The following is a 23574-nucleotide window of genomic DNA, read 5'->3' as shown; positions in this document are numbered from 1 at the left end:
TACGTCAGTGTTCTAGAGGAAGATGGGTGTTCGTCCAAAAGGAAATTAGATCTATTACGGTTGTCTTTAGGTGGTCAAGGCATCAAGGAGTTATCAGATTTGCCTCCTTTGGAAGATTCTGACTCTGAAACTGATGTTTTTGAAATTGCTGTCAAGCAACTTACCATTAGATTTGGAAAAAAAGTCAACACTGTAATGGAACGTTTTAAATGTTATTCAAGAGCACAAAAAGAAAACGAGTCTATTGAGAATTATATATCTGCGTTACGTGCTTTGGCTGGATCTTGTGCCTTCGACACTATCAACTATGAACAGGTTCTTAGGGACCAAATTATGATGAAGACAAAAAGCAAGAAGATACAGGAAAGATTGTGGTTAGGAACTGAAACTTCGCTTAAAGCTGTGGTTAACATAGCTAAGGGTATCGAACAATCAGAAAAGTTTGTGACTGAAATAAGAAGTCAGAGTCAGGGTCTTTCAGTCAAGATCCAAGAGTCTATACCTGAAGTTTCTGTAGTCAAAGGTCAAGCTTTTAAAAAAAAATCTGTATTCCCCACTTTTAAAAAAGAAGGTTTCATGAAAGAAAATAGATTTAATAATAGACGTACATTTATAATATGTTATAGATGTGGAAGTTTTGATCATGTGGGGAATTTTAAAAGTTGTCCTGCTTTAAATAAGATTTGCGTAAAATGTAAAAAAAATGGGTCATTTTGGGAAAATGTGTTGTTCGCCTCAAAAAGTAAATTGTATTTCATTAGACGAAGAAGAGTTTGATGCAGAATTCAGTGAGTTCAACTGTATTTCATGTATATCTTCAGATGATTGCAAAAGTTTTCCATCTGCTTTGTTTTACATTGACGGAAGGGAAGTTTCCATGTTAGTGGACTCTTGTGCATGGTATTCTATAATTGGGAAAGATATTTTTGAAGAATTGTGGCCTAATAGAGAATTCACGAGTCCTGATATCAAACCTGGTAGTTATTCTGGTCATAAAATCGAATTCATTGGTTTCTTTTGGGCAAACGTAGAATTTAAGGACAGGTTCACTCTAGCTAAAATCTATATTGCTAACAAAGTGGAGTCGATTTTAGGTTGGCCCCACCAGAAAGAGATGGGAATCAAACTAGATCCCAATGCTTCACCTCCTGTATATATTGACCCGAATATCTCATGGCCTGTTTGCATTGTAACTCCTAGTGACAATGAATTTGTGGATAACATTAAGAAAGATTTCCCCAGTGTATTCGAAGAGAAATTAGGTGAGTATGCTCAGTTTAAACACAAAATCATTCTTAAGGACAATGCAGTGCCTGTAAGGCATAGGGTCAGAAATGTACCTTTGGCTTATCGTGACAAATTGAAAGGTATTCTCGATGATTTAGTAAAATCAAATATCATCGAACCCATCAAGTCATCTCCTTGGGTTTCCCCTATCGTTCTTTCTTTAAAGGCCAATGGCGAGCTCCGTTTATGTGTGGATCTTCGCAGCCTCAATAAAGAGATATGGACTGACATGCATCCTTTACCGAAAATTAATGAACTAATTTCCACCCTTTCTGGTGCGAGTGTATTCTCTACATTAGATCTTGCTAGTGCATATCACCAGGTAGTTTTAAATGAGGAGTCTAAGAATCTGACAGCTTTTGTTACTCCTGAGGGTATGTTTCGCTATTTGCGTATGCCATTCGGTCTTGCGAGTGCCGCATCTGTCTTTCAACGCTTAATGAAGGAAGTGTTGGATGGCTGGTATTTTTCGAATTGGCCAGAGGTTAAAATTGTAGAAAGAATTACCTCTAGTCAGGTTATTGATTTTCTTAACAATGTTTTTAGTCATGAGGGTCTTCCTTCCGAGATTATTTCTGATAATGGTACGCAGTTTATTAGCAGTGAGATTGAAATATTTTTTAAAGAACATGGTATTTCTCACAAGAGGGTTTCCAATTATAATCCTCAAGCTAATGGTCAGACTGAGCGCTTTAATAGAGTTGTTAAGGAACCCATTCAGTTAGCTGTTAAGAATAATTTGAATTGGAAAAAAGCACTATGTGCCACTTTGCTTACTTATCGCATCTCACCCAATTCTGTACCAGGGTGTTCTCCTTTTGAATTATTAAGGGGTCGCAAAGCTGGATCAAAGCTGTTACCTTGGTGGTTAACATCTGATAACTCTGCTTTGTCTGGCTTTGATGTCAAGAAAGTGAGAGAACGTGTCAAAATTTATCAAGAGAAAATGGGTAAATGTTCTGCGAAAAGGGTTTCACGCCAGAAGGTCAAAGTTGGTGATTTGGTGCGTGTGAAATTTGGAAGTTCACTTGCTAAGAATTGGGCTAAGTGGTCGGATCCTGTTAGAGTGATTGGAGTATTCAGTAAGGCTGTACGTGTTGAAGGGGGGAAAATTTGGAATTTTAGACGTGTGTCTGTTGTTAGATCTGACAAATCGTTAATGAATTCTAAGAAATGTTCTTCTCATATTTATGTTGAGGATAATGATCAATTGTTTTTGGATAATTTCGATGCTCTGCAAAGTTCACAGAAGGCTCTGTCTATTGATTCTGATGTACCTGTTGTTACCATTCTTGATCCACAGGAGATTGTCAACAACACTAATATTTTGTGTGATCATGGTGTTGTCGAATTTGGTCCTGTTGGTCAAGATGAATCTGTGCAAGGTGTTGCAGGTTCTGTACCTAGAAGAAGTTCACGTGTTTCGCGTCCACCTGTAAAAATGAAAGATTATGTTTGTGCTTAGTTTTTTTTTTCAGGGGAGGGAGGTGTGTTGTATGCTGCTTGTGTGCTTCTTAGCATGCAAGCTTCTTAGAACGTAGAATGTTCTATTCTAGCTCTGTCAGTGGGATTCTGTAATGGTCAGTTGGAGCTGGACTGTGCCTGTTGCCAGTCGGTGGTTGTCAAGCTGTTCTACCTATCTTGGATTAAACCTTATCCTGGAACATAACCTTGTAGTGGACCTGCTATTCTTTCCAACACTCAGCCACCTCAAAATTACTTTCTAAGTATTTCCATTAATCATCTTTCCTCCCTCCGATCATAGAATATCTGAGAAAAGCACCTGAAAAGAAAAATGTATAAATGAAGGATACACACATGTATTAATGTTTTAGATGGCTCCCTGAGCGACATTGTGATTGTCTGATTCTAAATATGATACCTCACTGCTGATACATCATAAAGGAATTTTAGGCAGCTCTGTGAGAGCCACACTGGAATGCAGAGAGCAAAGCTTCTAAATGAGGGGGAACGGAAAGCACAGAGAGTAGTGGGAGTGGGTGACAGGAGGTCAGGTATTTTTTGTATTTGTGACAGGAGGGAGAGGCCATGTAAAGTATGTCTCCCCCTTACTCTTCAGCACCTGCATAGCAGGTGCACGTTGGGGCATACATGATATCAAGTTAGAGATAGGTGAAAAGTGAATTACAGGGATGTTTTTCACCTCAGGGTTCTGAGTGACACCATAGATACCTTCAGCTTCCCTGTCATTGTCTATTTCATGTCACTCAGAACATCCCTGTAAATCACTATTACCCATTCATAATTTGGTACATTCTAGCTTTGCAAGAGCAGACATGTTATGATCATTTATTTACGATAATGTTACACAAAAATGGATTATGACAAGAAAATGTCAAAATGTGTGTTAGGTTTCCACGTTTCAAGAAACACTAGAATGTGCAATGTGAGCATTGGCACTGCAAAGAAACGTAGCTGTTACATGAGGTTATGTTATGATTTGCACTTCATAACGTTCAATTCTGATTTGCTTTTAAATCCTATAGGCTGTATTAACACATACTGTGCAATAGAGACTTACAAAATTATATGTGAACTGATAGCGACTATGAAAAATGCTATGAGTACCCTATACTTACATGAATTAATTGCACTTCATGATGAAGTGATATTCATATGTTTGCTTGAAACATTAGTACACCATTCTATGTATTCATCATGCATGAGCTGTGTGTTATGAAGGCCTCAAACTTTGCTTCCTTTCCTAGTATGAACATATGAACTGAAAAGTCTGAAGCCTACTTGTGTTCTAGCCCTTAATTGCCTTCTTTCACGTTCGTAGCTTACTTGACTAGACTTGCAAAATAATTGTTACTTCCTAGACCAAACGCTTGCGAATGGACAGAAAAGGGATAAGAGCATGAAATCACCTACTTTCTAAATGCAACAAATGTATGAATGACAGTGGCTCTACGGAATGGCGAGTAATGGATTATTTAATTCTTCCGGATCTGTATACTTTTACCTACTACATCATCGCACTCTATAGTGGGCACCCAATGAGACAGAGTGGTCCGACAAATTTGGTGGTGTCAAGGGGTGTAAACCTGGAATCGATGGAGTATAATTACCTACATTATGAACTAAGGGGCATCATCCCTTTACCCATCTTGCAGTGAAGAGACTGATGATTGGGACTTTCAGAAACATCTTGAACTGTGACGAAATACTTTGATTTGCTGCCGGCTGGTATGCTAATGTAATGTGCTAATGTAATGTGGAACCTTTTCGGCTGCAAGCGTTTGCGTCAGAGCAGCTGTGGCATTGACGCTGCAGTGCAAACAGAGGCAGACAATTCTGTCTATGAACTGGAACTGGTCATTTGGAACACACTGAACTTTTCTAAACAGGCTGGTATGAGATACAACTGACTTCCCTGTTAATTAATTCTCTTTAGGATAAATTCTCCCAAGGCTGAGGAAGATAGTTCCTTCATATTTGGATCTCGCAGAGTTTGTATATGCTTATTAAATCCTATCTAATTTAAAATTTAGGTTGTATGCTAATTAATTGAAATCTAAAGAAATACAATTTGAGGTACATTACTCTGCTGATTTTTTCTCATTATTTCTTTGGGCTAAGTTCAATTTGATTTAGTGATTATTTGAACTGTTTGGGGAACTTCCTGGGAGAATATACCCAATATTGTATGTTAACAATTATCTTATTTCAAGTCCTCATATGAAGATGGTTCATCCCTAAGTATTCCAGTCCCTTTCTGCATAGAACAAGATCCATTGGAGGCCCTAAGAGATTTGATATGATAGCTTGAGTTAAACTGGGATGCGTGAAAATAAACGAAACAAATAATTTATGAGGCCCAACACGTTAACGCCCAACAGCTTCTTAACGACTCCAAGTACTTATATTCTAATAGATTGCACCACCCATAACAGTACTGACTTTCAGTCGATGAGACTATTGTTCTGCAGCTGTATTTTCACAAAGGTCCTTCTGACAGTGACATCTTAGATGCAGTGCATTCTGGTACGGTTAGCTACGAGTGCTGCCTTGAAATAAAGGCAGTAGGGGATACAACTATTCCCCAGTCCTCTTATTTCTTGGAATTACAATACTCTCAGTACTGCTCTTCAAAGATATTTGCTCTATTTTGAATTGGCAGTGTACTCACTAATTTATATCGCACACAAGCATACGCATAAGAAAATTGACAAATAATTACCAATTGCTGGAGTTGGAGTTGTTGATTGACCTGTAATCAGAAAAGACAGCAAAATCATAACCAGACAAAATAATGTATGTTACTTATAGTTGTCTTCAATCAAATTATTATAATTTGAAACAAAACCCTTCATGAACTTTAACATTAGATTTTGAACCAGGTCATATTCATTTACAACTACTTTAAATAAAAAAAACAGATTCCATCCCAAACAAAGGTATTTACCAGTTCACTCATTGATGCTTTTCCAGCCCTGTAGTGACATTGTCAATCTTTACCCTTTATAGACTCCTCTGAAACATTTGCATTTTACTGTAAAACTACGTTAGTGACAGGACATGCTCCTATGAATGTAGTGTTGCCAGATCATATGGTCTCATATCAATCATGTCTGGATTTTGGCAAAAAATGTATTGTGGTGATATCCATTCTGCACTTTCTTTTTGTTAATTTCACAGCCTTACCCCCTCAGGATCCTCATTTTCAAAGAGGTAAACAGTGTGGAGCTCCACTCGGAACTCACAGAGAAAGGAGAAGGAAGCATCATTGTGGTGGTCCTACATATATAACATTAGGAAGTGTCAATTGGGCATTTTGGCCAGGGACGTATCTTGGCAATGGAAATATAAGCAACAACCAAAAGGGAGTTTCTAAATTGCTTTTAGTTTGGTGCTACCTCAAATCTGTTGAACTGACTTAATCTGCTAGCACAGTGCTACAATCTCTCTTCTCTGAAACAATACTGTCTATGACCCAGCATGGTTATGGGAACACTGCAGAAGCATGGGCATGACAGCACTCTTCCTTTGAACAAGCAATGAACCAATGTCCCAACATGGAATTAATGCCTTCTCAGAGCAATGTAATTTAGAGCAAAATGAAAATAGCATTCCTTCTCTACCCTTTGTGAACAGTACAAAAAAATAAGCCCTTCCTTTTCAAAGTCAATTTCAAAGAAACTTATTGAGCGCACAAATCACCTGAAAGGTCTCATGGCGCTTGCGGAACTCCGTAAAAGCTAGTGATCAGATCTGAACAACATTATTGATGGTCAAATAGCCATGTTTTTAGTTCCCTCCGAAAAAGCTTGTGATCAAAGATGGAAAGAAGATGTGACTGAAGCTTGTTCCAGAGGTCGGCGGCAAGGAAGGAAAAAGATCGTCCCCCACTTCTTGTAGTGCGAATTCGTAGTGGGGTAAGGAGATGTTTTGTGCTAGATCTTAAGAGTCTTCCTGGCTGATACCAGTTTATCGTATTCGCTCGGTAACTTGGTCCAGTTCCGTATATGCTCTTGTTGTTATTGTTATTGTTATTGTTAGCTTTGGTTTATATAGCGCCAACTCACCGGCAGGTCTCAAGGCGCTGGGTGAGGCATAGAATTTTAAAACGGCCTCTCTTTTTTACCGGAAGCCAGTGGAGCATCCTTAGACTGGGTGATGACGGAGATCTTGGTGGAAGATTTAAAATGAGTCTAGCAGCTGTATTCTGCAGTATCTAAAGTTTGGAAAACAGGTCTTCATTTAGGGAGGCTAATAAGGAGTTCCCATAGTCCAGACATCTAACAATAAGACCCTGCACCAATGGCTTCCTGGATTCAATAAGGATCCATATTAAGATTTTGCATAATTTCCGCAGAATCCCATAGCAAGTGCCTATTACAAGATTAACGCAAATTTTCATTGACAACTTGTTGTCAATTGGTATTCCGAGAATACGCACTGCTTGTTTGGGGGATGGGCATGGGCCCAGTGCCTGGAGCCACTAGTCGTGGGACCAATACTCTTCGGCCCTGCCAAACAGAATAATCTCTGTCTTGCTGCCGTTGAGCTGTAGTTTGTTATTGCCCATCCAGTTGTTAATATGGATCATACAATTTTTAAACCGGGTCATTGTGTCTGTGGGGTCAGGACCAAATGTGATCAGCTGAGTGTCATCAGCGTATGACACTCCCTCAAAACCATAGGACCTGATTACCCTGGCCAAATATGTTACATAAAGGTTGAAAAGCATAGGGCTCATGATGGAGCCCTGAGGGATTCCTATACTTACAGACCTACTACATGAGGCCAGGGTACCTATATGTACTGTGGTTCGACGGTTCATTAGATAGTTTTTGAACCAGTCCAGGGCTTTACCTCTGTCTTCCACCTCCCAGAGCTGTTGTTCTAAAATGCTATGGGAGATGGTGTCAAAGGCGGCTGACTAATCCAAAAGGACATGGCTGATTCCCTGTTATCCAGCGCCAGCCTGATGTTATCAACCACCTCTAATACTGCTGTTTCGGTACTATGTCCCGACCAATACCCTGATTGCGATGGGTCAAGAAATCTGTGATTTTCCAAGTGGGCAGTGAGTTGTTTATTAACCAGGGATTCAAGCACTTTCCCCAAATAAGGCAGCAGCAAGATAGGAAGGTAGTTGCCTGGTACCCTTGGATCTGAGGTAGACATTTTCAGAATTGGTTTGAATTGAGCTGTTTTCCATCTAGTTGGGACCATGGCTTGTTCTAGTAACAGGTTAAATATCTCAGTAAGTTTGAATATTAAAAGAGGTGCTATATTTACGCAGGAACAGTGTGGGAGAGGGTCTGCTGGAGAGCTTGATTTGATCTTTGCTAAGGCTACAGAGACTTCTTCTCTGGTAACAGCTTTTTAAATTCTGACAATAAAGGCAGATTAAGATGGCTATTAATGGCCGGATGAGAATCTGCATTGTTGATGTCATGTTAAGGGAAAGATCTATAGATAACTTTGACCTTTTTGTCAAAGAAGGAGGACAATGTGTCAACTCATTCTTGCGTGTGGGTATGAATATGCTGGTCAGTGTGAGGGGGGAAAACTTTTTCAATATTTTATAGATCTCTTTATTGGACTTTACAGCATTGTTGATCCTGTCTGTCATGTACAACTTTTTAGCCTGTTTAATATTATTTAGGTAAGTGCGATGGATCTGGTTATATTGTATCCGGTTCTCATTTGTCTTAGTTTTCCTCCATTGACGTTCAGCAATCCTGCTGGTCCGTTTGTCAATTTTTAATGCTGAAGTAAACCATAGCGTCACTTTGGCCTTGACCTTGACCCTTGACATAGGTGCCACTGTGTTTAGGGTCAGTGTGATTGCGTCTTCAAAAGTTGTGGCTACCTGATTTACGTTTTTGAGACACAGACTGGAGATTGAAATGAGCTGAGAATGTTAATTGGGTGACTTTGAGCCAAGGCCTGATCCAGGTAAAGTCATTATTATGGCAATTATTCGAAACTTCAATGGGTATACACAATTTTAATAAATGATGGTCTGACCAGAGTAGGGCTAAAGGTTGCTCTACTGTCAGATTAGTTGAATTTGTGAATAACAGATCCAGGGTGTGGCAATGAGCACTATTGAAATATGGCATCTCTTACAAAGAATACAGTTATCTACATTGCTAACCCTGGAGAAAAGTGTTGTGAGTGACATATCTCAACATTCATTCTCAGGAAGCCTTTTTACATAAATGAAAAAATAAACAAGCTAAAGAGCCAGTATCTGCATCTAGAGTTGTTTGTGATTGTGGCATTAATAAAAAAACTATTTTGGTAGTTCCATATTGACAAAGAATGCTGTTCTTCAGGGTTAAAAACTCTCTTCCACAAAGAAGAATGCACACTCACTTCTTGAGCAGATGACGCTGGCATCCTCGCTGTGAACACAGTTATGCACGCCCATCCCTCTATGAGGACATGTCCACAGTGCATGCTCATACCCTCTGCAGCTCACGTAATCCAGGTGAATGGGACCATAGCCCTGTCCATAGAGGGCATTCCCTGGAGCGGACACTGCTGATCCGCAGCCAATTTCTCTGCACACAACATGTGCATCATTGAGGTCCCAGCCATCGTCACACACTGTGCCCCAGGAAGAGTTGTAATAGACTTCAACACGACCTGCACATCTGTCCAAGCCATTAACTAGCCGAACTGAGAAATAAGCTGGAAGAAATTGAGAGAAAGAACTATCAGCTCCAAATGCAAATATGTATTACTACAAATGTAACAAGTCTTGAAAAGGACCCACTACTATCCTACCCAACACCATATCATTTATACATAGACGTCTTGATGAATGTCACTCTCACAAACAATTCCAACACAAATCAGTGTCTTGACAGGCCTGCTAAGAATGGTATCCTGAGTAAATCAGGCAATGATGGAAGCAGGGCCCTCTGGCACATACCATCTCAATGAACTTGTCACTAGAATGCCAGTAGTATGTCGGGTCTGGAAGTAAAGAGAAATGTGACAGGGAAAAACCAAGGACAGCACTTCACCAGCGATGAAAATCAGGCCAAGAGGAGATGCTAATGTGGTATGCAAGAATAGATGGCCAGGTGACACCCAATTACAGGAGCAAGGTGAATGGGGAGAGGGAGAAAGCTGAGAGAACAGTGAAAGACAGAAAGGCGGGGATAGTGACAAGGAGAGAGATGGGAAAAGTAACTGACAAAGCTACAGATGGAGAAAGTAAATAGGAGAATCAGGTGGAAACAGCAGTAAAGAAAATGTCAGTGGAAGGTGAAAGAGGCATCACAGAATATTTTGTTGTCAGGCAAATGTGGGGGCGGGGGAACCCATAATGTGACACCCCAAACCTTTACCCCAACAGAACGCCTACAATTCTATGAATCAGAGATGGTATTAAAACTTAATTTCATGAGTCAAAGGTGTGGCACCTCCCAACATGTAAAAATCCCAGAAATAGAGGTACCCCGGGCGGAGCTGGCATAGTGTCACTCTGCAGAGTTCCACGGAGTTGGAAAGAAATTCTGTGGAACTCTGCTCCACTCCCCTCCACCCTGCCCAATTTAATTATAATAAAAAAGGCACTTACCTGCTCTGGCTGCCTCCTCCTCCTCACCATGTTCTCACCCTCCTTCCTCGCCCTTGCCGTCCTCGTCGTACGTGTAAGGCGTACAACATAGGAGTTTCCAACAAAGAGGACGGTGAGGACGAGGAAGGAGAGTGCGACCATGGCGAGGAGGAGGCAGCCACAGCAGGTAAGTGCCTTTTAAAAAAATTATAATTACATTAGGGAGGGTGGAGGGGCTGGCTAACTAGGCTCCGCCACGGAGTCGGAATATTGGCTGAACTCCGCGTTTTCACCAGAGCGCGGATTATGTAAATTCCGCTGGTGAAGCGGAGTTACCGGTCCGAGCTTGAAAACCAGTCAATTAAGGAAAAGGGATGTAATAATCCTCTAAGCTTCTTTTTTTGGTAAAAGGTTTATTGAAGTACAGCACAGCAAAATACATCTGTCCATCTGTGGCTCCAGGTGCAACTGCAGCTCAGAACACATAACAAAAGTATACAGAGCACATGCCAAGCAATCCAGAGCATGACCTCATATTTGTTAAACTGATAACTCATCCAAGATAAGTACGGAATGTAACACATCCCCCTCATTAGGTAAAACAAAGAAAAACAAAGAAACAAAATGACGAAAACTTGCAAGGATTAATACTGGTAAGTAAAAGGGGAAAGCATGGTGCTAAGCAAAATCATCACATTTTTGGGGAAATTGTCGCAACCGATTAGAAACCTTAACTCTTGAGGAAACAGAATTATTTCTAAATTCACTGTGAGACACCTCACTTTGCACTGCAAGGTGCTCATTACTGAGATTATTTTCTTCAATGTCACTCTCATGTGCTTTTGCAAATATATTATTCGGACATTTGCAACCCTTTTTATGTAACACACTTTACCATCTTGTGTTGCAATTCTAATCCTAAACACCTTCCTAATTTGTATAGCCTTACTAAACTTGCTTACACCCTTACTGATCAAACCAGGTTTCAAAGTCCTGACCCAATCACCAGCTTTAAATGAAGGTAGCTAAGTTCTCCACTTGTTATCAAACCATGTCTGAGTTTTGCATTGTTTAGTTTCAACTCTCAAAGCAGTCTTGTACACACTCTGTCTCAAAACAATCCTTCCTACACTTTTCTCTGAACCACCACGGACAAATACTGGAAGCCGGTTCTCTTCCTTTCAACAATTTGAAACGACTAACTTCAGTGGTGGTATGTGATACGATACAACCATCATTTTTGCTCTTAAAACACTCAACCAACCACTCCCTTGTTTGACTGCTTCCACAACAAAACTTTTCAAAACATGATTAAAGCGTTCAACTTGACCATTTTCGTGTGGTCCATACAATGATGTAAAAATATGTTTAATGCCTCAATCATTTAAAAATGCTTTCATCTCTGATGAGGTCAATTGTACGCCGTTGTCAGTGACTAAAATGGAAGGACATCCTTCATGTGCAAATACTTCTTTAAAAAAACATATGACAGCACAGGTGGTTGCTTGCAAAACAAATGTCAGTTCAGGCCACATTGAATGATAGTCAACTAAGACCAATGCAAAACATGAATTTTCTGGTAAACTGTTAAAAGGCCTAGATACGTCAAATGCAATTTTTTTGCCAAGGTTCCTTAGGCCATTCAACCATTTTTAATGGAGGAATATTTACTTTAAACATTTTCTCACCAGACACACATACTTCACATTCCCTGAAAGTGCGATCAATATATGGATCCATACCAGGCCACCAGAAATATTCCTAGTCAGCCGTTTCATGGATGAAATACCTGGATGTGTTTTGTGAGCAATTTTAAGAATAGCATCTTGGATTCTTTTTGGAGGAACACACTGGCCACCTTTAAAAAGTAGATCACCTTTAAACTGCAGTTCTTCAGCCACATTAAATAATGGTAATAATTCAGATCTGACGTCATTCTTACACATTTTTTATATCTTCCCAATCATTATCATTGCGTACACATTCTTCCCACATACTTTTAGTAATATCATTGTACTGCACTGGTACAACATTGTTGAATTTGACAACAAAATCAGACTCTTTGACTACGTTCACCTCATTGTGATCAAAAGGTAACCACGATAAGAAATCTGCAGTGACATTTTTCTTCTCAGGAACATATTCTGTTTTGAAGTTGTATTCTTGGAGTCTAGATGCTAACCTAGTAATTCATGCCGTGGAATTCCAACCTCCACAGAAGAAAGAATGTTAACTAATGGCTTATGGTCTGTTCTTAAGATACATTTGATGCACCACACATATATACAATAATGTTCGATAGCCAATTCACATGCAAGTAACTCTCTCTCAATCACCCCATACTTGAGCTCAGTTTCATTAAGTGTTCTTGATGCAAATGCCACTCCACTATACCACTCTTTTGGGACAAAACTCCTCCTATTCTGTACAAAATTGCGTTAACCGTAATAATACATTCTTTCCTCATACACAATTGTTTTAAAGTGGGTGCACCAACAATCTCTAATTTGATATCGTCAAAAGCTTTCTGTTTTTCATTTGACCATACATATACCGTATTTTGGGGCCCATTAGGATCACGGGCGGATCTCCACTGCCCGCTTGGCGGTGGCGATCAGCCCGTGATCCGACCCAGTCTGCCACCCATTTCCCCCCTGCCATATTACTATGGCAGGGGGACCCCGGCGGATGGAAAGGCCGTCCGCCACTTTTACACCCGGTCAACGAGTTGACCGGGCGGAAAAGGGTTTAATATGGTGGCGGTGTCTGTTAGACACCGCCAGCCATATTAAAATGGGTGCGGAAAGATGCCTTTCGCCATGGAAAGGCATGCGGGAATTGACCACGGGGACCCGTTGCGGGCCTCCAGGTACTCTGGGGGGTGCACATGGGGTGTACCTATAGTATCCTCCAGCAGTTCCATGCACAACATGGCAGGCATCGCGCGGTGCCTGCCATGTTGTGCATGGAAGTGCACAACATGCCTTCCTGGCATTGTGGCGGACGGTGCTGAGTGCACCGCCCGCCACAATGCCAGGAATGCAGGATGTGGTGGGCGCATCCTAATTGCTCCCACGGGACCCCCGCCCTTATGGCAGGCGGTCCTTTTGCCCGCCATCCTAATGATGCCCTAGGTCCTAAGAATTTTCTCAAAAGGCTCCATTTTTTGTGGCAAAACTCTCCATGAACTTACTATAATATTCACACATGCCTGCAAACGATAATAATTGATTCTTGGAGATGGCGCATTTAGTATGGCATCTACATTGGATTTCTGGGGAATAACACCATCACCAGACTTAGGAGCCGATTATGATGGCGGACGGACCTGAGTCCGTCCGCCACCATAGAGAAGGAGGGACCGTCCGCAGGGGCAGCGGCGGTCCCTCCGTGCTAATTAGGATGTGACCGCCACCCTGGCGGTCACATCCTGTATCTTTATCAATGCGGCAATGATAAAAATGTATCTTGTGCATTTGCATGCACAAAGCGGCAGGCACCTCGCGGTGCCTGCCGCTTTGTGCAGGCAAATGCAGGGGGGTACCATAGGTACCTGCAATGTGCACCCCCCCCTTCACCCCTGGGGGCCCGCAACGGGCCCCCAAACACAAATCGGTATGCCTTTACACGGCGGAAATGCCGCCGTGTAAAGGCATCTTTCTGCAGAAATCCTAATATGGCAGGCAGTGTCTGATAGACACCGCCAGCCATGTTGAAGCTTTTCCGCCGCGGACGGAAGGCGTCCGCGGCGGAAAAGCTGCGGACTGAAAAACGATCCCCCAGCCATCCTAATCTGGCGGGGTTCTTTTTCAGTCCGCAGCGGTTTTCCCGCATCCTCCGGGCCGGCGGTGGCTTCCGCCGGCCCGGAGGATGCGGGAAAACCGCAATCGTAATCAGGCCCAAAGTGTGCCCTAGATATTCAATCGATTTCCTGTACATTTTACATTTATGTGCATTAAGGGTGACACCATGTTTTTCTAACCTCTTGCAAACCTCACTTATATGTTTCCCATGTTCTGTCTTATCCTTTGAAAAAATCAAAATATTATCTTGGAAACATTTTAGGTATTGATGAATGTCTCGGAAGATCTCAAACATTACCCTTTGAAAATCGGACGCAGCTGACGCCGAACCAAAAGGCATTCTTGTGAATTGATACAAACCTTGAGGAGTGATGAATGCAGTAAGTTTTTTTTAATTTTCTGAAAGTTCGATCTGTTGGTATGCAGATCTTAGATCTAATGTTGATTTTTTTTTTGCAGCTTCAAGCATTAACACCACTTAATTTATATTCGGCGGGTCTCGGGCTCAAAAATTCCACGGACTGGACAATTCGCGCTCTGGTGCCTACTCGACTCACGGGGTCACACTCTGCGACTCTGGGCAATAGCTTGCTTAATCTCCACTACGGCCCCTCGCGGCGGGATGCCTGGCTTTCACCTTGTGGATACCCTGCCGGGTCATCTCACAGGGGAATACCAGGACGGGTTCCCTAAGCAAGCGCCTTGATACCTTCGGGTGATACGTGCGCTATATAAGTCGCAATACATTTACATTTACAATACAAGAGGGTGGCAATCTATGAAAAAATTAGAATTCAATGATCTTAAATAAATACATACCCTCAATTTTTGATCAAGTTTGTGCACTAAAACAATGGGGAAAACCCATTCAGAGGATTCAATTTCCTCAATTATGCCTTCACTTGCTAGTTCCTTAAGCATATCCCTTATTTATTCTCTTACATTAATTGGTACACCCCTCAACTTTAGTTTTACAGGGCGTGCATTTTCTTTTAAAACTATTCTGTGTGAATTGTTTTTTAATTTGCTCAATTTGTCACAGAACACATTCTTGTAATCATTTACTAATTGTGCTTCTTTTCCACCACCACCTATAATTGCAATTTTTTGTGCACATATCATCACTTAAATCATAGATTCAGAATGATGCCCAATTTCTACTGATCACACGATCCCAATACATGTACTCCATTCACGGCAATATAAAGTTTTACTTCTGTACACCTTCCATTAAAACATAACGGTACAATAAAATAACCCTTCACATTGATTTTTGAACCGCCAAAACTTTACACTATAATATCAGATGCTTGCAATTGTCTCCCTCTACATATCTCACTCATTTTCTCATTGTAATACTGTTGAGTGATTATGGTTCAAGGAGAACCAGAATCATCCATGAGCTCTAGTTCTACTCCGAACACTTGTACCACACATTTTGGAGCTCTCAAATTATTTCCTTCATTTGAATCTACTCCATTATTGATAATGAATACCACAAAACGCCTCCCACATTCAGATAGTTCCTTGTACTCACTACCATTATTTACCTTATTGATTTCAAAGATGCTTAAAACCATACCACATGTTTGAGTAAAATTATTTCTATTATCTCTGCAAACATTACCAAAATGACCCATTCTTCCACATTTTCTTCATTCTCTGTTTTTGGCCGGACATCCCATGAACGATGCCATATGAGATCTACTACCACACCTGTAGCATGAACTTTGATTAACATAACTATAATTTTGTCTAAAAGAATTGCTATTGTTATATTTACCAATAGTAAATTTGGATTGTGGTACTTCACTCATGTGTTCATTTTTGTTTTTTACCGCACATACTTCTTCCAACCCTTCTATCTTAACTGTGTTTTGTCTTACAGTTTGCATCCATTTCTCTAATTGCTCTAGGTCTTTAGCTGTGGCTATAGCTTCTGATAATTTTGGGGTAACTAGACAAAATATCAAAAAAAATATATAGAATGGACAAAATATCGATTCCAAAATATAGAATGGACATAATATAGTGGTAAATATTATCGAAATGTAGGTCAGTAATATCGATTGTCAAAATATCGAAGTACATAATATAGGCATTAAAATATATTGAATTTTTAATAATATAGCATTTTTTTAAGTGTTTTGTATGTTAGTATATGTGTTAAAAGTGTATATTATTTTGGTAATGTATGTTTAAATTTTTTTAAGTAAAACAATTTATGTTATTTAATTTTTGTGTAATTTCATTCTGTAGCGGGCTGTGGGTTTATAGGGGAATTGGGTAGGAAATAATTTCATTATAGTAAATTAAATAATAATTTTTAGGAATTCTTAATTATTTTTTATGTAATTTTGAGTTTTAGTTCTGTAGTGGGCTTGTGGGTTTATAGGGGAATAGGGTGGGAAGTAAATTAATTATAATGAAGTAAAAAAATAAATAATTTATTTATATTGATAATTCATTTATTATTCATTATTTTGTATTAACTGATAATTAATTTGTATTAATTGATTAATTGATAATTGTGTTAATTGTATTATTTATTATTCGGAACGGTTTGTGGGTTTATAGGGGAATAGGGTGGGAAGTAAGTTAATTGTAATTAAGTAATTATTTAAATTATTTTTGTGTATTGATAATTAATTTATTGTTAATTAATTAGTAATGGGTAATTTGTTATTACTTATGACATTTTTGGTATTGGAAATTAATTTATTGTTAATTTATTATTGATTGTTTTTTTATTACTTATTACATTTTTGCTATTGAAATTTAATTTGTTGTTAATTAACTTTTGATAGCTAATTATTGTTTAATAAATAATAATTATTGGTGTTTATAATTAATTATTTATTAAATATGTTATAGTTGGTAATTCATTTTAATTACGTTTTTTATTGGTATTGATAGTTAATGTATTTTCATTTAAATATTAAATCATCACTTTCCCTACTGTTGCACTCACTGGATTGGGAATAGTAAATTTTTCCCCTACGCTATCCAATGCTTTCCATACTGTTGCACTCTCTGGAGTGGAAATAGTAATTTTTACCCTCCCGCTATCCAACGCTTTCCCTACTGTTGCACTCTCTGGAGTGGGAATAGTAATTTTTACCCCTACGCTATCCAACGCTTTCCCTACTATTGCACTCTCTGGAGTGGGAATAGTAATTTTTACCCCTACTTTATCCAACACTTTCCCTACTGTTGCACTCTCTGAAGTGGTAATAGTAATTTTTGCCCTCCCGCTATCCAATGCTTTTCCTACCGTTGCACTCTCCGGAGTGGGAATAGTGATTTTAACCCTACGCTATCCAATACTTTCTCTACGGTTGCACTCTCTGGAGTGGGAATAGTAATTTTTACCCCTACGCTATCCAACGCTTTCCCTACTGAGGCACTCACTTGAGTGGGAATAGTAAATGTTACCCTCCCGCTATCCTATGCTAAAAATATTGAATGTTTTTTGCATGTTTATTTATTTTTTACTTACATTAATAATTATTAATTTTAAGGTTATTTAAGTATTTTTAAGTATGTTTTATTTCATTATATTTATTAGTTAATTAATGTTACTGTAGTAACTTGGTCCAGACTAGTAGTAGTATTTCAGGTAGATTTATTCTGGTTAGTTACAGCTTACTAGTACAGTAGATATAAGCTAATACAAAGCAGTCCAAAACCCCACCAGGAGCACCTGGCTAAGTGCTCAGCCCTAGACCAACTGTGATGAATCAGGTCATAACATTCTATATGACATCACATTTACAGAGTTCCAATGGTGGAGTAGAGGAAGACATGTGAACATATTTATTAAGATATTACAGTTACATTACTTTTAATACATTTTAAAAATGTGCTATTTTAACAAACTATATTATTTACAACGATATTTTGGATTCAATAATTTTGTACTTACCTGTTTGTAGATAGGAATTCAATATTTTTGCATTCTATATTTTGCCCATGATATTTTGGCAGGTCGATATTTTCCTCCTCGATATTCTGTCAGTGATCCAATTTTGGATCACCCATAACCCAAAGCTTTTCCTGTATTTTCTTGTTTCGTACATGCACAATGATCTGATCTCTAATCATTTCATATGTATTATGCTGAACTTACAATGCATACTTAACGACCTCAAAGCTGTTAAAAAAATCATCAAATGATTGTTCCTCTTTTTGTGCTCTGATATAAAATTTAAATCTGTTTAGAGCGATGTTAGTCATTGGTTTAAACATCTTCTACCTTCTTAACATTGCTTCTACATACACATTCATATTTCATTTTCCCTCTTGTGCTGTAACTTGTGGTAGAGCCCTAAACACTACCCTTTCTGATCCTAATCAATGTAAGAAAATACGTTCACCATCAATGGCCTTCATATATGTAAGAAATTCTTCCTTCCACCTTATCCACAGTATGGGTGGATCATCTTTATGTTGTAAACATTTTCCTGGTGGTTCAATTAGTATGTTGAACTTATGTGGGAAATGAGTTCTTGTTTTCAGGACAGAAATCCAACAATGCTTTTGTAAATAGGTGGGGGTCCATTAGGATGGCGGGCGGACTTCGCGAGATCGGGACCGCCCACCATTGGCATTAGGATGCGCCCGCCACAGTGGCGGGCGCATTCCTCAAGTTAACATTGTGGTGGGCGGTGCTCACTGCACCGCCCGCCATAATGTGAAATACAAATGCACGCATTTGCATAATCGAAGCGGCAGGCACCGCGCGGTGCCTGCCGCTGCGATTATGCAAATGCAGGGGGTACCCCCCCGTGTGCCACCCCCCTTTGGCCGTCACTCTGGGGGCCCACAGGGGGCCCCCGCAGCAATCACCGCCTGCCTTTGCGTGGCAGCATTGCCGCTGCGGAAAGGCCCCTAATTTCAGGCATCATAATATGGCCACCATATTATTCCATCATGCGACCGCGGCGGTAAAGCGGCGGACGGTCTTTCCGTCCGCCGCTGTCCCCTCCGCCTTCCTAATCTGGCAGAGGGGAAAACGAGAGTGCTTGTCGGGCGGATTGCCTCCGCCAGGGTGGCGGTGGCCACCGCCACCCTGGCGGAGGCAATCCGCCCGACATACTAATGGACCCCTTAGTCTTTTGTACTATGTAGGTAAATAATACTGACTTGTCTTCCTCAATCGCCCTTTTGATACAGTCAATACAAGTCACAATCCGAATTTTAGTTAAAATAACATAACCATTAAATGTCTCCTATTCTTTCAAATCACTCACCCAACCTCCAAATGTTCTCAATATACTTGCTGCGTGAAACGCGGGCTGCAATTTTCTTTAATTCGCTTTGATTATGCCTCCGGTAGCGTTGTCGATAACTTCTAGTTGGTTGTCACGGTAACAACTAAAATGGCCGCCACGTCAAATTGCACGTATTTAGGCATGCGTCATGATGTCAGCAAATGGCGCGCCTGTTTACATGTTTTCTCCTTCCTTTCCTAACTTTGTAGACGCCTTCCTTCTTTGTTGCGTTCCTCCTTGGATTCCGATTGTGGACATTCCTCTCCATTGCAGCGTTCCACGCTGATCTGCTTCTTACCGGTACACTTTGTTTACTTTTGAATTCCTTTGTTGTGAATAATTTCTTTTCCAAAGAAATAATATTTTGCGCAAGTGGTTTCCTTCGTAGCTTTCACCTCTCTTAAAACGGCAGTGAAATCTTGCAAATCGTCACTCCTTCATAAACACGATACTCTGTTAATCTTTTAAAATAAATATTTTCTTCTATTCCTTTTGGGTTCTAGAAACATTCCCTACGCGTGCTGTGGTAATGACAGAGTGTTTCTTTGTCTCATCGCCAATGTAATAATCCTCTAAGCTTCTTTTCTTGGTAAAAGGTTTATTGAAATACAGCACGGCAAAATGCATCTGTCCGTCTGTGGCTCCAGGTGCAACTGCAGCCCAGCTGGAATCTACAGACTGAAACTCTACTAAGAACATAGAACACATAACAAAAGTATACAGAGTGCATGCCAAGCAATCCAGAGCATGAGCTCATACTTGTTAAAGCAATAACTCATTCAAGATAAGTACAGAATGTAACACGGGACCACACGATAACTGAATTCTACATCAGGGGTTTTATTGCTGAATTCACAAATGTATTACAAAATAATTGCCATGAAGGAACCCAGTAAATAGAGCATCACACAGAAGTGCAAAATCAGACATATTGTAAGTCCCAAGTGGGGAGCAAAATTAAGAGAGAAATGGACAGCATCCCTTGCAACATCTAAGTCTTCAGGAAAGTCTTCTGGCTCATCCCCAGATTCGAAGGGTTACATACAGTATCTTTGAATATTATATTACTAAAACTGCTAAATCATTGTGGTATGATCAAATGTGTTACGTTCTCAGCAAAACAGAGCACAGTGTTATTAAGTGACATATTGCCTTAGCACCTAAGCACTATCTCACTACACCAATATTGATTGTGCCCACTCCGTGGTAAAGCAATCAGGAGAGAGTTGAAGAAAGCAGATACATGATCAATGGCAAACAATTATGAATTAATAGGGTACAGTAAGGTAGGAGAAATACCTTGGAATAAGTTACAGTTTTGTGACCAAGCCATTAAATATTCATCGAGAACAGCATTAACAATAAACAAATCTGACTCTGCTGGACTGAGTGTTGCAGAATTAACAAACAGTAAAATGTACAGGGGAAGATAGAGAAGACATCCATTTTGTAAAACAGAGTTTATATGCTCAATTTGAGGCCTAGTTAACAAGAGTGAGTGTAAGAAATTGGGTTTCTGGTTCACTGGGGATGAGCTCTCGCCGAGCAGAAACTAGACTCCTAGGCAGGGTAAGGCACCTGCAATTCCCAAATTAACCTGGGCTCACCCTCTGGTAGCTTGGCACAGAGCAATCAGGCTTAACTTGAAGGCAATATGTAAAGTATTTGTGCAAACTCCAAACAGTGCAATCATGACACAAACAAATCACACACCCGCTTGGAAGAATAGGGAATATTTTCATAAATAAAACAAGACAAAAACAACAAGAATCCATAATAAACTATCAAATAGCAGGTAGAAGCGATAAGCGCATACTTGGGATATCTGGTCACGCCAAAACAAAAGAAAGTCAAAAGTTCAGGCCGACCACGATGTATTGCGGGTGGGATATGGGGGCCAAGTGAGGTCTGCTGAACAACAGTACCTAAATTGTGGTTGTGTTGACGTAAAGGATGCGTGGGGCAGATGAGTCAATGCACCGTTGATGATTGACACAGGGCCTGATCTGCACGGCAGCGGTGATGTGTTAGCTCTGATGAGTCGGGTGCTGCGATGCAGAGGTTCAGCGCTGTCACTGAGGCTACAGTGAACAGAGATGTGAGGGCCCAGTGTTGGGTAGAATGTCATGCTGTGGTGGTTCCAGAGGCAATGTGTCGGGTCCGATCCACGCAGCAACAGGGATGTGCCGGTGTCCATCCACACAGCAGAGATGATGGGCCAGTTCTGATCCATACAACAGGGAAAATGCACTGGTTCTGAGCCATGCAACAGCGGCAATGTATCAGTTTGACAGAGGATGCATTGGTTCTGGTTAAGCAAGCACCTTAGGCCAACTTCCAAGGTTTCAACACTGGGAAGACACCACTTGGCAGACTCACATATGGCAGAGTCCAGGCGCAGAAGCAGGGTGGTCTCTGTCCCTGAAACTACAGATCAGTAGGCCAGCCAACTAGCCTTCGGAGTAACTCTGGGTACTGCATTCAAATGATGCAGGTCCAGTCCTTCTCACCCAGGCAAGAGGGCAGCAGGTCAGCACGGCAAAGTTTGACTCTAGCAGAGTGAAAGTCCTGTAGAGGGCCAGTCTTTTCAGCAGCACAGCAGTCCTTCTTCCTGTCAGAGTGTCAAAAGGTCCAGAAGTGTGCTGAAGTGGTGGTGTCTGAGATCCAGTAGTTGCACCCGGTGGCATCTTTGAACTGGAGGAGATTTCAAAGACAAGGCTTTGAAGTGCACAGATACCCTGCCCTTCCTGTCCTGGCTCACTCACTACAGGGGGGTATAGAGCCCTTTGTGTGAGGACAGGACACAGCCTATCCAGGTATAAGTGAGGCTAGGTCCAGCTCCTCCCTCCCACCCTGCCAGGATGACCCATCAGGTCACACCTAAGCTCCCATTGTGTGCAGCTGTCTGAGGGAATACACAAGGCCCAACTGTCACCTACGTCACACATGATCAGAAACAGGCAGCAGGCAACAAATGGCTAAAATAAGAAAATGACAGGTTTCTAAAAGTAGCATTTTCAGGATTGCAATTAAAAATCCAACTTCACCATAAGTTTGGATGTTAAATTGTGAGTCCAGAGACACCAAACTTGGAAAGGTTATCTCTTCCCAATTGGGAATTTGAAGAGAGGTAAGACACCACTCAGTAGTATGTGAGGAGGATACTTTATTAGCTCCAGCCATGGGAACTCCCCGGCAGCAACTGCCGATGTAAGAACACACCACACAGTATGTTCCACGCAGGGAACGTTCATGTACCAGGGTTCCAGATAAAGGACCAGATCCCAACACACCTCCCCTCCTTCAATAAAATGACCAAAAACAGAGAAACAAGAAGAAAAACAAAAAAGAAAAGATGAAAGAAACAGAAACAGATGAAAATGAAAAATGACGAAAACAAAGATAAATAAAAGTGTGAAAGTCAGAAATGTCAAAAACACAGACTACTGCATATTATAATCATGAAATTTGACAGGTAAACGCTTTGTCCTGGAAGGCATGGATGACACACATAAAGGAGGAGTACGTCCTGAAAGAACAACACCATCCCTTCCAAGAACATCAGAGGACACCACAACGGAAAGGGAATGTGTGCCCAATATTCTGTTGACCTCACCAACCATAGACTTAGGAACAATGGAAATGCAAGACTTTTCCCACACTCTACCATCCATCAGCACCACCATCCGTTCTTTTACCACAGACACCCTTTTAGGAGATGAAAACCGCGATTCACCTTTGTAGAGAAAACCAGGTTTTTTTAATATCACCCAATCACCCACCTTAAAATCCCGGGAATACCTTGCACTAGGCCTGGTATCATACTTCACCTGTACAGCAGCTCTGATATCCGTTACACCAGACAATTTACTAGAATCGACCATTCTCCTAGACATCCACTCTTTATTCAGTTTGGAACCAGCCACCCTACCACGAAGCAAAGTGAACGGAGCAACACCAGTGCTAATATGAGGAGTAGTTCTCACAGCACACAACATATCACATAGTGCCTTGCGCCAATGCAACCCATTCACCAAAGCAAGTAGCACATGTTCCTTGACCACACGGTTGAACCGTTCAACCAAACCGTTACTGCGCGGATGATAAAGGGAAGTACAAATTTGCTTAATCCCCGCATCCTTGAAAAATCCCTGCATTTCAA

The 23574-nt window shown here is 40.6% G+C and overlaps 1 protein-coding gene across 2 annotated transcripts in view; it reads right to left on the bottom strand.

Annotated features, from left to right (window-relative positions):
* Positions 1-23574, bottom strand: part of LOC144755238 (scavenger receptor cysteine-rich domain-containing protein DMBT1-like) — an 855855-nt gene that overhangs the window by 187773 nt on the left and 644508 nt on the right. For both annotated transcript variants that reach the window (XM_078643952.1, XM_078643954.1), the window contains 2 exons: positions 9142-9459; positions 5492-5521 (listed from right to left, as the gene is read on the bottom strand). In XM_078643952.1, the coding sequence (XP_078500078.1) occupies positions 5492-5521; positions 9142-9459 (348 nt within the window). The remainder of the gene's footprint in view (positions 1-5491; positions 5522-9141; positions 9460-23574) is intronic.

Source organism: Lissotriton helveticus, chromosome 5_1 (assembly GCF_964261635.1).
Source record: "Lissotriton helveticus chromosome 5_1, aLisHel1.1, whole genome shotgun sequence".
In the NCBI taxonomy this organism is placed as follows: domain Eukaryota; kingdom Metazoa; phylum Chordata; class Amphibia; order Caudata; family Salamandridae; genus Lissotriton; species Lissotriton helveticus.
This window is presented reverse-complemented; position numbering and strand designations above follow the sequence as displayed.